Source organism: Manis pentadactyla, chromosome 7 (genome assembly GCF_030020395.1).
Source record: "Manis pentadactyla isolate mManPen7 chromosome 7, mManPen7.hap1, whole genome shotgun sequence".
NCBI classification, from domain to species: domain Eukaryota; kingdom Metazoa; phylum Chordata; class Mammalia; order Pholidota; family Manidae; genus Manis; species Manis pentadactyla.
The window spans coordinates 108,463,356-108,481,305 of record NC_080025.1 but is presented as its reverse complement, the minus strand read 5'-3'; the positions used below and the strand labels follow the sequence as shown (position 1 = coordinate 108,481,305).

Here is a 17,950-nt window from a genome sequence, read left to right as displayed (position 1 = left end):
TAAAGCTGCTGCTGGTGGCTGACACTGAAACTGTCTCACCCAACAAGTCAGAGCGTTGTCTGTTCAGAGCTGGAAGGGCTTCTCTCCTTTACAACAGCTCCACCTTCAAGACAGCCACACACAAGTTATGATGCCTCTAAACCTTCCCAGAGCTAATGATTCTAGCCTGTATCCTGAGGAAGATATTGGCTGAGTGTCTACCTATTTGTTCATGACTTAAAACAACCTTCCCAAGCCTTTTTAGCCCCTTTTCCAATATTTTGTTATCCATCCAAATTCTCCTATTTGATAGGAGATGCAGAGCAATCATTTATGCCAATAATGAACAGATAGATTGGCTCTCTACTGTTTCAGGAGTAGAGAGGAAAACCAGGGCAGGGTGGTGGTGTCAAAGTCAAGAGAATTTAGGCCTCTGGAAGGAGGGAGGTGTCACCTGTACACCAGATATTGTTATGGCAGGGTCCCATAATCATGCTTCTTTGAAACAAACACTGACTGCAGCTTTGCAAGGAAGATGGTTGTTTTGCCTCCTGGAACCCTGGTAAATAAATGTCCACTGTTCTCTAGTTTCTGAATGAAAGTACATGTTGCAAAAGAGACGTTCTCTATTCCTATTTTTTCCCTGTAATATAGACAGAGTCACTGATTCCCTGTCCCTACTTCCCATAAACAAGTGTCTCCACCATCTTTCTTTATTTGCCACTGAAAACTCAGGGAACTCCTTCTCCTTAAGCTTTTGGCTTTGTCTCTCATGTCCGCTTTTTATCCTAATGATTTTCCGTGACATGCAGTCGAGTGCTATGTGCATTGTAGGCACTCCATAAATCTTCAATGGATAAACTTACCTTGAAAGAATAGGCAGCAACATTTTTTGAAGTCTTAAAAATGAATATAAATTGAGCATTTTATACCACTTAAATTTTTTAACACTCCTCCACATACATTAAGGAAGACTGATGGCCTTTGATGGCACCATATTGTCCCTTGGGCTTCAGGTCACTGCCGCTAACCCCTGGAGCTCACCCCACCTTGGGAAGCATGGGATTCCTAGAAAGAGCAGGTTAAGACTCTACTCAAAATAAGAACATCATGTCTAAGCAAAGCTCATGGACTTATTTCTGTCACTCCTCAATTACCCACTTAACCAAAAATCTCACCACAGAGGTAACAGGAGAAGGAAAGTTATATGGCAAATTTTTCCAGCTGTCTTTGTGGTCATCCTGGGCTATTTAGATAAGGTGAAAGCTGCTTTGGGGAAGAGGAAACCTCTGTACCCTGTCATGCCAGGCCCCCAAGAGCACTGTTGTTGCTCATGGCCAAAACAAGGCCTGCCCCTCTGGAATTCACATTTCCTGTTGTGAAGTATAAGTCAAATTCTCAAATCTGTTCTTCTCATGGAAAACTAATTATTACATATTTGCCTAATTGAAATGGCTGTGAATTATTCAGGGAATAACTTTATTTTCTCCCTTTGAAATGCTTTCCTAGACATATGACCTATGTTGGGTATATATATGTATGACACATAATTCTGAAAATTTAGCAATTCCAGATGTTTTCCTAGCCATCAAATAACTTTTTCTTTCCTCTCAAATTTTTCCACCAGAGTTCATACTCTTTTACATATATGGCTTGCTGTATTCTATGTTCAAGAATTTTCAAACCCTATTTATGTATAAGTAAGATAGGAATCACAGATATGTTTTGCTTTTGTAGATCAAATTTGGGCATTTTCTTTGTTCATTGTGTGGCTTTTACTTCCATTTTTAAAACTTTCTTTTCTGTTAAAAATCCTAGTTAAAATACCGTTTTGCAGTGACAGTGATTTCAGATAGAAAAATGCTTAAAATGTTATACAGAGCTTTTTAGTCAGAGTGGTTTCAAAACAGTTTGTGTTTGTAGACACAATAATGAGGTGACTTGATCAAGGCCACTGTGTTTGCCAACTGCATAATTTTACAAAGGGTTTACAGGTCATTGATGTTTTGTACCTTAAACATTCTGACTAAGCCCTCTTGAGTCTTCATTTATCTGTTAGCCAACACCGACTGTGCAACTTCTACGTGCCAGCTATTTTGCCAAGGGATTGGGGCAATGCAGTTATGAAGACAGTGGCTATCTTCAGAGAGCCCTGGCTTCTCCACACTGTCAGGCCTGCTGAGTATCCTGGAATTGTCTTCCTCCATTGGTAATTGTTCACGGTACACCTAATAGGGCAAGTTGCTTACCTAGGGTCAGTGGCAGATAATGAGAAATATACCGAAGTGCTTAACATGTGAGCACCAGTAATCAAAGAAGATGCTGGAGCAGCTAAAAGGTGGGGAGAGTCCCTTTGGCTGTAGTAATCAAAGAGGGCTGCCTGGAAGAGGCAATATCTAAGCACAGCCTTGAGAGCTACACAAAGGCTGATGTCACAACGTAAATTTCCTATCTATAAAAAGTGCCCTTTGCCTCTCTCTTCATGCCTCACAGGCTTATTCAAAATTTTTTATTACATCTTGGGGCAGAAGAGGGAGTTACAGGAATGATCCTAAGGCCCTGATCATGGCTATTTAGAGAACTAAACACTAGGAATTAGAGAGAAGAGACTGTGAATTCTTTGGATAAATCCATGAATTATTTAGATTATTTCCTCACGAATTCTACACTTTGTGTATCACTAGCATCCTAATAATTCCTTCTCTGATTAACTTGTGTCTATTAGCCTTGGCAGGGGGGAGGGGCTGGTGGGCCAACCACCATGTGACACACTGTTATCTCAACAGTCTTAAAATCTCAGAGACCAAAGTGGAAGCAGAAAAGTCCTGAGAAACCCTTTTCTCTCTAAATCTTTCTCTCTGCTTTTATCAGGCCCAAATAAATAAAGAGTAATTCCCATAGTTATTATAGATCCTGGTAAAATAACCCTGTGGAAGTCACTACCTCGGGAAATCTGTTGCCTTTGCCCTTGAAGGATTTGATAATTTTCCCAATGGTTACCAAATGTGTTACCAAGCAGGACATGTACTAACTAAGTATCAAAATCCAAAGGGGATTTACTGCCCAGGGCTCTAGAATTTATTCCTTCCTGGAGTCTTTAAAACAAATGAATTGCTTGTTCTTCTAGCTATGACTATTAGGAAATAAGGATGTTGATATTTTTGGAAGCCAGAATCACTTATCATGTAATTTGTGTTTTTCCCTTAGACAAGTTTTGGTATTGTCGGCTTTCACCAAACCACAAAGTCCTGCATTATGGAGACTTGGAAGAAAGTCCTCAGGGAGAGGTGCCCCATGATTCCTTGCAGGACAAATGTAAGTGGCTCTGCTTTGTAGGAGGCATGAATTTCGGTTGGTTGGGAAGTTTCTCGGTCACACAAGAACCTGCAGAAAACTATCAACCTAAATAAACTCATTGGACATGGTTCATTTGTAAGCATCCTCATCAAGCATAAGGCCTGGATGGATCTGAGGTTTGGGACAGAACAGGGGAGGGCGAGAAATAATGCCCACATATCTTTCCTGTAAGATGTAAACCTTGGGTTCAGATGCCCATGTTTGCATTACTTTTTCAGGTGCTGTTTCGAGAGCAACACAGTATAAACCTGGTTCTGTCGATGGTCTTTTCTGATGACCCAAAATAACTTCCATAACTTCCTATGAATTGTGTTTGATGCCTACAACATTTATTCATTATAGTTTAGTGAACCCTAGAATTCTAATTCATAGCTAATGGCAGATCAAATATAGCTAACTTACTTCCAAGAAATAACTCAGACACTTAGGAAATTTATGTTCAATTACATTCTATTATTTACTGAATAGTCCTTGAAAGAGATGTCATTTATATTTATTTGCTATTTCTGTTTGGTGTCTGTTTTAATGTGTATGTTTTTAAGACCTAGTAATATGCTAGATTATTTTAGCCTAAAGTCAAACCAGGATCCAGGTTTTTTAGATAGTATTAAGTACACAAATTAGCGAAGTATTCTAGAAACATTAAAATATGCAAGGGTGATGAATTAATTTGGAAGAGAAATGAGGTAAAGTGAAAATAACCTCAGAGAATATCCCAGGTGGAGAAACCAAAGAGTAAGGAAACAAATAAAGACATTTTTAAATAACCTTGAAAAGCCACAGTGACCCTAAAGGGAGTCATATAACTATGTCCCAGACAGAATTCTTCCCCCAAGTCCCAGCATCTTCCCTCTTGTCACCCTGGGGCCCATAGATTTCAAATCTGCAGCTCATGGCCATCAAAGGTGAAAATAAAACACAAGTGGGAAATTCCTGACACATTTAGACTCTGTGCTGATCTATCAGGCTGACAGCCTGGAACATTCTCTCTTCCTCCAGCTTAAAAATGGGACAGTCGGGTCTTTGTACTGTCATTTAGCTCAGAAGGCTATTTCAATTCCTTTCATGGGAGTTCTGCCTCCCCAGCCCATATTATTGACCCTGTTAATGGGAAGAGAAAGAAACCTTAAACTCGCAGCTGCAGAGTCTGGAGTAGTGTCTGTGCATCTGGGTTATGGGGGTGGCCTGCGTCTCTGCCCACAGCGAGGACCTCCCTTTGGGTCTCAGAAAGCCTTACCCATCCCACCACGGACAAGCCAGATCCGGGACTCTCACAGAGTGCTTCTCAGACTATGAGCAGCAGTGTCACCTGGGAAACGACTAGAAATGCAAACTCTCAGACCCCACTCCCTGACCTGCCGGATCAGAAACTCTGTGGCTATGGCCAGCGAGACCCCGCCGGTGATTCTGGTGCACACTCCCAGTGGAAACTGCTGAGTCAGATATTGCTCCACACTCCTCTTAGTGATCCCCAAAATTTGGCTTTCACTGATACGTAAACATTTTAAAAGGCCAAAAAAAGTGAATTGATTGTGGTTTGGCAGCTTTCAATTTGGGCAAGAAAGGCTATTAAAAAGAAAATCTAATTAAAATTTAATAGCATATTCCTTTCCTTTAAAAAAGGGCTCTTGATCACAAAAATAAACAGTAAGAAAGACCGAATCTTAGAATAAAGGATAGTGCCCTCTACTGTTAAATTAGCTTTATGAAAAACTCACAGCAGTGTCTTCATTTTCCTCACTTTGCTATTAACTGGTGAAAACTCACTGGTGAGACCTCCCTCGCACACTCCTAATTGTCCAGAAGTCAGCAGTTTGGAATCACTGCTCTACAGTTGTGAAATGAAGAGTTAGAGGCTGCTGTTGGTCAAAGCAACCAGAAGCTTTGTGTGAAGTCACCCACAGGCTCATTCTTTACCTGACCAAGAATTAGGAAAGTGGTCCAGACAGGAAAACAAAAACAAAAACACAGCTTGATTCATTCCTTCCCCATGTGGCCCAGAAAATCAGCTCCTCCATCCACTGGACATATTATTTATCCCATATTTATAGGAATATAATCCACTTCTCAACCCACAGAAAGGCATTTGACTGGCACTGATTTCAGGTTTTATTCTCATTCTAGCTGTACTCTCATCTAGCTGGTCCTGTTGCTTAGGAATTTGGTAGCCTTGCTCCTAGAGAAGGTCAGGTTGTGGACCCCCATGAGCCTGTTTAGGGGCAGTTTCTGAGCTTGCCTGCAAACTGATACCCACCCCAGCTCCACCAAGGCCCACCCCACCGAGAACCCAAGGTGAGAATAATTAGCTAAAAACTAGATGTTCTGGTGCCAGAGAGAGCCAGCTGGCCGGGTGGTTTACAGAAGAGCAAGGCCAGAGCTGCAAATCTCCAGTTTTTAATGGTGGACAAGGAAGGATGTTGCTCTAGGAAAGAGATGCAGCAGTCCCTTCTGACAAGGGACTCCAAAACTCTTGTCCACCGATTTCCTCTGCAGCCTTTGAAATAGTTCGGAAGAGCTATTCTATAAACAGTTTATCCATTGCAAGAGAACTTAAAAATCTATACTTGTGCAGGCCTGTGCATGTGGGAGGGTGTATGTGTGTGTGCATGTGTGTGTGTATGGATGGTGATATATCTTTATGCACATGTGTGCCAGGGAGAGGGTGTATTCATGTGATGAAGTAAAATGTGCCTGAGATAAGAAGGCAATTTCTTAGAAAACTAGATTTTGCTGCTTCAGGCCTGTAGCCTGATTTCCATTTAATTCCAATCACTCACACATTCTGCCTGGAGGAAAATAGCCCATCCTCTTGGAGCCCTCAAAAGTCAGAAAGCTCATTCCACTAGAAAAATTAGACATTAATTAAAATCAAGTACCATTGCTCTTACTGTGTATGATTGCCCTCTCTTGAGACCAAGGGGAAAATTATCTTCCACCCCTTGAGTTAATCAGTGCTGAATATTGAGATATTGATTAATCATATAGTCTAATTGAATCCTCTTAATACAGAGAGTGCAAGTGAAGAATTGAGGGGCCTCTCCTTAGCTGTCACCCTCCCTGAAGGTTTAGAGAATCTCTTTTCCTGTATTCCTTTTATTGGGCAGGAAATGTGAGCCTTAAAGATCTACGTCTTACATCCCCTTGTTCATATCTCTCCTACCAGGTTTACAGGCCCTTTTCACCTCCTCTAAACTCTAGACTCTAGGCTTTCCAGCCTGCCCCAGGCCCCTCCATACCTCCCTTTAAAAGAATCTAGGCCAGCGCTCCTCACTGCTGCATCAAAGGGGCCAGGAGGAGAAGGCTCCCCACCTCACACAAGGCGAGTAAGCCTATTACAGTAGATAAGTGAGCAGCTAAGACAGCAAAGCAAAGTGGGTGATTTGGGTCATTGAAGCACAGTGAATAAGTCAGGCCCCTCAGTCTGCAGAGAGAATTGATGTTGATTATTGCTAAAGAGAATAATTGCAAATAACACTTTTTGAGTGCTTACTATATGCCAGGCACTGTGCTAAGAGCTTTACATAAATTATCCTCTTGACAACCTGAAGAGGTAGTATCATTGTCCTTGTTTTACAGATAAGAAAAGAGAGGTACAGTAAAATTAACTAACTTGTTCAAGGTCACATGGCTAGTAAATAGTAGAGCACAGATCTGAATGCAACCATCCAACTCCACGGCCCAGACTTTCGCCCACTATTCTGTATACTGCCTAGATTAAAAGCCAGCAGTGATCTTGGCTGCAGTATCAGGAGTTGATTCTTGGTGCAGCCCTGCGACGTAGATGATGTTATAGTTCCAAATTGTGGGCAAGGAAGCTTAGACTCTGAGAACTTAAGCCCAAAGTTGTATAGCTGATAGGTGGGTCTAGAATTCAAACCCAGGCTCTGCGATTCGAAAGGCATAGCCCTTCCCAGCATTCCATGTTGCCAAGTTAGAGACCAGGTTCTTCACTGAACTGTTCTGGGATCAGCCTGTCCCTCCTCTGCATCTCCATTCATGGGAGCTTCCGTGGAGCTGTGCATACAGCCAGTGCTCATGGTTACTGGCTGCTTCCTGGGTGGTTTCTGCCTTAACTTGGCTCCCAGTCCTGGAAGCCAAAACTCTCTCTCACAATGGCCACATTTACTTTTTCAGTTATATTTTTGTTTAAAATCATAGTTAAATTTCCTTCTGCAGATATTAGCAATCAAAGAGAGTCCTGAACATACCTGAGAGATAACCACATCTGGGACCACATTCAGCATGATTTGGGGTGCTGACCACCTTCCAACACAGGGAGGAATCACCACCCCACAATGGAGCATGGGGTGGAAGAAAGAACAGTTGTCCTAGTTCTGCCCTCCACTAGCTATGTAACATTGCTTCATTTATTTCCTCATCTTCAGCCTCAGTCTTCTAATCTGTGAAATGGTAGTGTTGAATTAGACAGTCTCAATCTAGCTCAACTTGAAAAAAGCATTGAAAGAAATGAGTCTGTGTCCCAAGGAGTCAGAGTGGGGGTCCAGCGCCAATGGTGACCCTCCTGGTTCTCATATTTCTGGGCTCTACTTCTGTAGGCTACTCCCACACACTAAGTAAGGCCTGAGAGAAACACCAGCCTGGCTTTGAAGTAACCAAGAGCCCTCTGCTGCCTTCTTAGAGTGTAGATTCAAGAGACATGAGCATAATTTTGCCCATGAGAATAGGGAGGACAGTATGTTAGCCTTCATGAGTCTTACAGTGCATCTAGAAACAAACTATGCAAAGAGCAACCTTTAAAAGCTGAGCTGTATTTTTAGAATTTTGTGTTTTCCTTTTAGCTGCAATCCTGTGAGTAATACAGCAGCTTGTCTCCTTGACAGGGGACAATGCATATAAAAAACTGAATATATTTACTGCCACAAGCATGGTGGAAAAGTGCCTTTTCTCCCCTGAAGGCTTCTCATTAGAGATTCTGACGACAGCTCCCACAATAGGCTTTGGTGTTACTCTTGTACTATTCCATATGATGGGTTTTCAAAGCCACGGGATAACTTACTATTTATAGATTATAGACAATCTCTCCAGCTCATTGACCATGTTATATATTATGCAACAAAATACTTTCTACAAGGTACTTGTGACTCAGACTCTGTCTAAAGCTTGAAAAGCTTTTTTGAATTGTATGCTAATTATATTGCAAATTCATTTCAGTGTTTAGATTTTTCATTGAGAAGTAAAGCCAACTTCCCAAAGTGCCCAAATGTGGGGTAGTGATTAAGCAGCCCTACTGGCCACAGAGGGGAACAGGGCTGACCATTGGAAATGGATTTGAGGAGAACTCAAGTCAGTGGTAGTGGTCAAAAATAGATCCAGGAGTCATTGCAACCATCTATAGGTAGATGGCCATCCAAAAGGGCCAAGCAGAGTTAGGAAAGGTGTCCAAAGTAACCGATCATACTTGGGATAGGCTGTGTTGCTACATTATGCTGCAGGAACCAACAACCCCCAAATCGCAGTAGCTTAGGATGAGAGTTTCTCACTCACATTTCATAACTGACATGGGTTATCAATGGGCGCAGTCACTCAGGGACACAGCCCAGCAGCTGCCTTGCCATCCCATAGCTGTGCTGTTTGGATGGAACATGTGGTTTGTTCAGTTTCTTTAGCTGGAGAAGAGAAATTAGTGGAAAAGGATTTTTCACTGCCTCAGCCAAGAAAAGAGACATACCATTGCCTCTTGCATCTCATTGCCCAGAACTGATCACTGTGTAGCCCCACCTATCTGCAGCGGTTGCTGGGAAGTGTAGTCTTCCATATGCCCAGAAGGAGAGGAAAGCCAGTGAGTACAAGTAATGTCTGCCAGAGAGATCTAGAATCAAGGCTGCAAGATGAAAGGGCACACATGGTGGGACACAAAGCAGTAAGGTGCGCAGAGATTCCTGGAAGAATGCATCACAGCCCCACTCTTGTCTAGGGTTAGACAGAGCTCTAGGAGTGGACCAAATTCTTAGTAATCTTAGAGTACCTAAAAATGTTAGCTTTTAAAGGCCTTCCTGTTGTATCAATTATATATTCTATATATTTTACAATTTTAATCTTCATCTAAATATCACCTCCACAACCCAGTTTCCCAATAAAAATATGTGAACTTTAATTATGAAATCTTTCATGAACTTTATTGACTGAGACTAAGGAATTGGCTACTTGACATTTCTGCAGAACCTGCATAGGCCCCTAGATTAACAGTTCCTTACAGAACTGAAAGAGAAGGGGCTGGAGAAGGACTGATGGCTTCTTATACTTTTAAATTAGGATTCGAACCACCCTATTTCCTTCTGTCTCTCAGATGATCTTAACAAAAGTTTTAAATGCACAGACCTTTCCATGTCTTTTATCTTCCTCCAAGTCCTGAGTAAGACATGAGATAACATCATTTTATCTAACTGCATTATCCTCAGGATCTCCAAGATAAATACCAGCTACCATTTCCCTATCAGAAAGAAATGTTCCCTTTACTTGAATTTAGTTTCACTATCTGTAAAACAGGGATAATAAAGCCTGCCTCACAGAATTGTGAGAATTAATGGGATGGTAGGGAATTTGGAGAATGAGTCAGGACTGTTTAGATATAGATCAATTTTTTCAATTTTTTCAGTACTTCAACCTCATTATTCAAAACTCAGAAACTAAATAGTTGTAGATACTATAGCAAGAGATCCCAAAATATGCGCAGATATTGTTCCTGGCACGTAGACACCTTCCATGTCAGCATGAGTACCACCATTGCTGTTATTACTGCCATTTTTCTAATCCCATCGCATTTTGCATGACCACACTGGGTTTGAGTTTTTAGGTATCTGTTATAGTGAACCAGATTCTGCTTACAAACAGAGACTTTTCTCCTCAGGAATGCTTTTTACCAGAATATAAGAAAGCATTTTAGTTTCTAGTCCTAAGACACTGCCTGATTTCTCTTCCCTTTTTTACCTTTTCTTCTTCTCTTCTTTTGCAGTGATTTATGAGAATGGCAATGGGGCCAGCAGCCTTGATGCATAGTCCTGCTTCTTGCTGACATGTAAGCTTTCACGTGGTGTAGTTACTTTCCTCTTCTCTTATGAATTGCAGTGCCAGTGGCAGATATCAAAGCTGTGGTGACGGGAAAGGACTGCCCTCATATGAAAGAGAAAGGTGCCCTTAAACAAAACAAGGTATGATTTCCATATTACTGCAAATACAGTTCTGTCTGCACAGTGCAGTCAGTGACTGCAATGGGCCCAGACTTTCTTTAGTAGCAATGCATATGTGTGTGTTTGTGTGGATGCATATATGCACGCATGTGTGTGCAAGTTGCACAACTCTTTTTCAGCTCTCCTTTTTTTTTTTTCCCAATTCCTTTTATATCACTTAGCCTTAGTCTTCCTTTCATTGAACGCTTGTCAAATACCCACCATCTCTTCCATTCTTGCACTTCCTGTCTACTTCCAACCCTAGGGATTGCTCTCTCACTATTGTCACCCAGTCCTCTCTAGAGCCTTCTCTGCTTATCCCAGTCCAATCTCTGGGTCTTCTCTCTTTCCTGATTTCAACCCCAATCTCTCATTTTCTTGTTGTCATCACCTTCTGAATAGTCTCCCTGGGGTCTCAGTGAAGCCTTGGGAAGGCAGAGACCTGATGACTCAAAAAATACTAGAAACCTTTAAGGACCTGATATTCTTCAGCACCATGGAAAGTACTATGAAATAGCTCAAACCCAGCTTCAAAAATTTCCCCAAACCTGTGTTTTGTTTAAATCTTCACATTGCACTGTTTTTCACCCTCCCCTCCTACTATACCAAGTGGCTGTTCAACAGCCCATGGTCTATACAGAGGATGTGGAAGGGGGTATTATTGGAAAAGACTGAAGAATTTCCTTTGCCCTCAGTTTTGAGGTAATTTGCCCTTTGGGAGGCTACCAGGGAGCCGTTTTTTGTTTGTGACTTGTGGCATCTTGTGAAGCATAGTATTCATCCATGAACAAAATTACCCGGATTGATCTGGATGCTCCAGCCACCTGGGTACCAAAACTACCCCATAAATCAATAGATTGCTTCTTTATTATCAAATGTTAGTATGTAAGAGGAATACAAACATATACATCCTACTTATCAATCTGGTTTAAAGTGAATAATCCCTCCTGTCTAATTTCAAACATTATAAGACAAAGAGCAATCCAAGTTTGTGTAGGATAACCCTATCTGTGAATAAGAAAAAACAAAGCACTGTGAAAGTATTGTTTAAAAAGATAAAGAGAGTAGCCAAGAAGCCTAATAGGAAGATCTTTGCTTCTTAATTATGTAAGTATAAAGTATAACTTCAAATCTGTATGAATTCCTTCTTTCAAGCTTGTCACAACACTATTATAACATGCACGTAATTGACAAACATAATGACATAGGGGCATGCTGAAGAGTCCATGGGTCATCTGTTACATAGCGCTTCTCTTTTCTCCATGACATGAGGAAGCAGGGATTCTTACAGCTCTTCAGATTCCAGAGGAGCAACTTAATGACAACAACAAAATGCCTTTGCGGTTTGCCTCCTGTGAGGCTGCCTTCCTTCAATACCATCTGATGTGGGAGCCCTGGCTGTGCTCAACTCCAGCTGGCATCCCTGTGATTCTATAACACTTGGAGCTGAGCAGGTAACAGTGTGGGGAAATTGGCAGTGACAAGAGTCTGTAACCCAGAGAAGGCCAGGATGGGTGGAGGTCAGCAACAAAGTGGCCTGCCAGGATTCAAGCACTCTGTGTAAGAACAGAGAAAATAATGTAGAAAAGGTGCAGAAAGACTTCTGGTTTTAGCCCCAACATGTAAAGAGCTTGGGAGTTGTCACTCCTATCCTTATAGTAAGAAGAAACTGAATAAAGTGAAAATCAACAATTTTCTTGGACCTGCCAGAGAACAGAGATTACAGGGAAAACCACCACTGCGGAATTTGAAAAATCACATGCATCTAGAAAGTCACAGCCAGATCTGCTCATCTAGGGCACAAACCACTGGACCCATAAACTGTGGGCTCACTTAAATGACAATTCTGGTGAAGTTCTGTAGGCTGAGTGTGGGCTAGTATGAGAGTGAGAAGCTCTTGGGGGTTGTGGTCATGGGCCTCTAGTAACCCTAACACTTTCTCACAGTGAAGATCTGAGCAAGACCCCTTCTCCGCCATGGCTCTGGCAGGGGAATGAAAAAGTAATCATGAAGTACACCACAGCCATCTCCATAACAACATCCTGTTCTCTAGACCTTTTCCCAGCTAGGAGAAGGGAATTTCTCCCATTCCATCCCGTTTTAGCCTCCTTGTCTTAACTGTTGGGTTCAGGATAAGAGAGTCAAAATCAACAGCAGAGCCTCAAGGAAACTGACAGGAAATTCTGCAGCCAGGGAAAGGGGGATGCGACAAGGGGCAAAAGCTATAGCACTGGAGAAACACTTGAGAAGGAGATGGCCACAAGATGTAGGACCCCTAAAACATGGAGATTTAATTGGAAAATTATGGATTGCTATTCCTCATCTATACCCTACCACTGCACCAATAGTCCAAAATAGTGACATTGGATGATAGCTGAGAGAGCTGCAGGACACAAACTCTTTCTAAGCAGGTGTACTTTAGGGAAGCCCAAAGTCAGTAGAGGAGACAAAAGCAGGGACACCAGAGGAATCTGAAGCTTCTGGACTTACAGCTACAGCAAACAGTAAACATATCCTAATTCTCTGCCAGATTAACATAAATCATCACTGTAATGGTCTATGTATCTTACATCCTGCCACCTGACACAACATGTATTGATTTCAACAAAAAATTACAGACACGCCAAAAAAGCAAGAAAAAGTAGCCTGAAGAAACAAAGCCATTATCAGAAACAGACTCCAATATGACACAGATGTTGGAATTATCAAAGAGAATTTTAAATAACTGTGATTAAAAGTGTTATAGGCTCTAATGGAAGAAGTAGAGAATCTGAAAGAACAGATGGGTAATGTAAGCAAAAAGATGGAAATGCCAGAAATAAATCAAAAGGCTGTAAATAACAATTTAAAAAATGAAGAATGATTTCAGTGGGCTCATCAGTAGATTTGCCATGGCTGAGGAAAGGATTAGTGAGACTGAAGATCAGATCAGTCAATAGAAACTTCCTAAAGTGAAATCCAAAGAGAAAAAAGAAAACAACAGAGAACACCAAAGAACTAAGGGATGATTGCAAAAAGTACAGCATATGTGCAATTGTAATACCAGAAGAAAGAGAATGGAGCAGAAGAAATATTGATGCAATAATGGCTAAGAGGTTTCCAAAGTTAATGACAGACATCAAAGCACAGATCCAGGAAGCTTAGAGGACATAAAGCAGGATAAACACCCTCCCACAAAAAAATGCACCTAGGCATATCATATTCCAACTGCAGAAAACTAAAGACAAAATTTTGTAAGGAATCAGAGGGGGGAAAAACACCTTAAGTATAGAAGAACAAAGATCAAAATTAAAGTAGATTTCTCATCAGAAATCATGCAAACAATAAGAAAGTCAAGTGAAATATTTAGTGTTTAAGAAAAAAGCCCACCAACCTGTAATTCTGTATTCAGTGAATTATCCTTCAAAAGTAAAGGAGAAATAAAGACTTTCTCAGACAAACAAAAACTAAGGGAATTCATTGCCAGCAGACCTGCTCTGCAAGAAATGTTAAAAGAAGTTCCTCAGCCAGAAGGAAGATTATCTAGATCAGGAACTTGTATCTACATGAAGAACAGAAAAGCATGAGAGAAGGAATAAATTAAAAATATTTATTTTTGTTATTCTTAATCCTCTTAAAGATCATTGTTTGGTTAAAGTAATAATAGTAACAATGTGTTGGATGATTATAGCATATTGGTGAGTGAAATGAATGCCAACAATGTTACAAGGGACAAGAGGGAGGAACTGAGATACTCAAAATAGGAGAAGGAAAGAAAAGGAGAAAAAAGAAACAGAACAAATGTAACAGGTAGAAAATAATTACAAACATGGCAGATATTAATCTTTATCAATAATCATTTTAAATGTCAGTAATTTAAATATACCACTTAAAAGACATTATTAGAGTGGACTAAAAAATAAGACCCAGCTATATACTTTCTACAAGAAACCCTCTTTAAATATAAAGACTGAGATATGTTAGACTAGTGAGATAGACAAAAGATATCAAAATACCTGAGACAAAACTGATAGAACTGAAAGGAGAGATGCACAAATCCATATTATACTGGAACTTCAACACCCCTCTGTCAGTAATTGATAATCAAGCAGTCAGAGGTTCAATAAAGGGATTGATGACCTAAATAGAATCAACCAACTTGATATAATTAACATTAATAGAAAATCCTCCCAACAGCAGAATGCATATTCTTCTCAAGCTCATAGGAAACATTCACCAGGATAGACCACATTCTAGGCCACAAAATATATCTAACAAATTTATAAGAATAGCAATCATATAATCACCCTAAATGTAAATGGTCTGAATGCACCATTCAAAAGACATAGAGTTACAGAATGGATAAAAAAGCAAGACCCATCCATATGCTGCCTACAAGAGACTCACTTCAAACCCAAAGACATACACAGACTAAAAGCGAAGGGATGGAAAAAGATAATTCATGCAAACAATACGGAGAAAAAAAGCAAAAGTTGCAATACTTGTATCAGATAAAATAGACTTCAGACAGAGAAAGTAACAAGAGACAAAGAAGGACATTATATAATGATAAAGGGGTCAGTCCAACAAGAGGATATAACCATTATAAATACCTATGCACTCAACATAGGAGCACCCAAATATGTGCAAGAAATACTAACAGAATTAAAGGGGGGAAATAGAATGCAAAGTGTCCATTTAGGAGATTTCCACACACCACTCACTCCAAAGGACAGATCAACCAGACAGAAAATAAGTAAGGAGACAGAGGCACTGAACAACACATTAGAACAGATGGACCTAACAGACATCTACAGAACACTCCACCCAAAAGCAACAGGATACACATTTTTCTCAAGTACACAGGGAACATTTTCCAGAAGAGATCACATACTAGGCCACAAAAAGAGTCACAGTAAATTCAAAAAGGTTGAAATTGTACCAACCACCTTCTAAGATCACAAAGGTATGAAACTAGAAATAAATTCTACAAAGAAAACAAAAAGGCCCACAAAACACATGGAGGCTTAACAACATGGTTCTAAATCAATGGATCAATGACCAAATTAAAACTGAGATAAAAAAATATATGGAGACAAATGAAAAAAACAGCTCAGTGCCCCAACTTCTGTGGGAGTCAGCAAATGCAGTTCAGAGAGGGAAGTGTATGTCCATTCAGGCCTCTTTAAAGAAGGAAGAACAATCCCAAGAAGCATCTAAATTCACAATTAATGAAACTGAAAAAAGAACAAAAGAGGCCCAAAGTCAGTACAAGGAGGGACATAATAAAGATCAGAGAAGAAGTAAATAAAATTGAGAAGAATAAAACAATAGAAAGAATTAATGAAACCAAGAGCTGGTTCTTTGAAAAAATAAACAAAATAGATAAACCCCTAGCCAGACTTATAAAGAAAAAAAGAGTGTCTAGACCATAAACAGAATCAGAAATGAGAAAGGAAAAGGCTCTACAAACACCACTGAAATACAAAGAATTATTAGATAATACTATGAAAAATTATATGCTAACAAATTGGATAATCTAGAAGAAATGGACAACTTTCTAGAAAAATACAACCTTCCAAGACTGACCCAGGAAGAAACAGAAAATCTAAACAGACCAATTCCCAGCAACAAAATTGAATTGGTAATCAAAAAACTACCTAAGAACAAAACTGCTGGGCCAGATGGCTTCACTGGTGAATTTTATCAGACATTTAGAGAAGATCTAACACCCATCCTCCTTAAAGTTTTCCAAGAAGTAGAAGAGGAGGGAATACTCACAAACTCATTCTATGAGTCCAGCATCACTCTAATACCAAAACCAGGCAAATACACCACAAAAAAAGAGAGAATTACAGACCAATATCCCTGATGAACATAGATGCAAAAATACTCAACAAAATATTAGCAAACCAAATTCAAAAATACATCTAAAAGATCATCCATCATGATCAAGTACAGTTTATTCCAGGGATGCAAGGATGGTGCAACATTCGAACATCCATCAACATCATCCACCACATCAACAAAAAGAAAGACAAAAACCACATGATCATCTCTGTAGATGCTGAAAACGCATTCGACAAAATTCAGCATCCACCCATGATTAAAACTCTCAACAAAATGGGTATAGAGGGCAAGTATCTCAACATAATAAAGGCCATACATGACAAACCCACAGCCAACATTATACTTAACAACGAGAAGCTGAAAGCTTTTCCTTTAAGATCGGTAACAAGACAAGGATGCCCACTCTCTCCACTTATATTCAACATAGTTCTGGAGGTCCTAGCCATGGCAATCAGACAACACAAAGAAATAAAAAGCATCCAGATTGGCAAGGAAGAAGTCAAACTGTCCCTGTTTGCAGATGACATGATTTTATACATAAAAAACCCTAAAGAATCCACTACAAAACTACTAGATCTAATATCTGAATTCAGCAAAGTTGCAGGATACAAAACTAATACACAGAAATCTGTTGCTTTCCTATACACTAATGATGAACTAGCAGAAAGAGAAATCAGGAAAACAATTCCATTCACAATTGCATCAAAAAGAATTAAATACCTAGGAATAAACCTAACCAAGGAAGTGAGACCTATACCCTGAAAACTATAAGATACTCATGAGAGAAATAAAAGAGGACACTAACAAATAAAAATACATCCCATGCTTATGGGTAGGAAGAATTAATATTGTCAAAATGGACATCCTGCCTAAAGCATTCTACAGATTTGATGCAATCCATATCAAAATACTGACAGCATTCTTCATGAACTAGAACAAATAGTTCTAAAATTCATATGGAAACACAAAGACCCTGAATAGCCAAAACAATCCTTAGAAAGAAGAATAAAGTGTGGGGGATTACGCTCCCCAACTTCAAGTTCTACTACAAAGCCACAGTAATCAAGACAGTTTGGCACTGGCATAAGAAACTCATAGATCAGTGGAATAGAATAGAGAGTCCAGCTATAAACCCACACATATATGGTCAGTTAATATATGATTAAGGAGCCATGGACATACAGACAATGGAGAAAGGACAGCCTCTTTAACAACGTGTTGGCAAACCTGGACAGCTACATGCAAGAGAATGAAACTGGATTACTGTCTAACTCCATACAGAAAAGTAAGCTTGAAATAGATTAAAAACCTGAATGTAAGTCATGAAACCATAAAACTCTTAGAGGAAAACATAGGTAAAACTGTTGAATATAAGTATGAGCAACTTTTTCATGAACATACCTCCTTGGGCAAGGGAAACAAAAGCAAAAATGAGCAAGTGGGATTACATCAAACTAAAAACTTCTCTACAGCAAAGGACACCATCAGTAGAACAAAAAGGCATCCTACAGTATGGGAGAATATATTTGTAAACAACTTAACTGACAAGGGGTTAACATCCAAAATATATAAAGAGCTCACACACCTCAACACCCAAG

General features: G+C 39.9%; 1 protein-coding gene across 9 annotated transcripts in view; it reads left to right on the top strand.

The window, feature by feature from the left end:
• The window catches only part of ELMO1 (engulfment and cell motility 1), a 507,053-nt gene that overhangs the window by 474,945 nt on the left and 14,158 nt on the right, over positions 1 to 17,950 (top strand). For all 9 annotated transcript variants that reach the window (XM_036897341.2, XM_036897344.2, XM_036897340.2 and 6 more), the window contains 2 exons: positions 3,187 to 3,294; positions 10,423 to 10,505. In XM_036897341.2, coding sequence (XP_036753236.1) covers positions 3,187 to 3,294; positions 10,423 to 10,505 — 191 coding nt within the window. The remainder of the gene's footprint in view (positions 1 to 3,186; positions 3,295 to 10,422; positions 10,506 to 17,950) is intronic.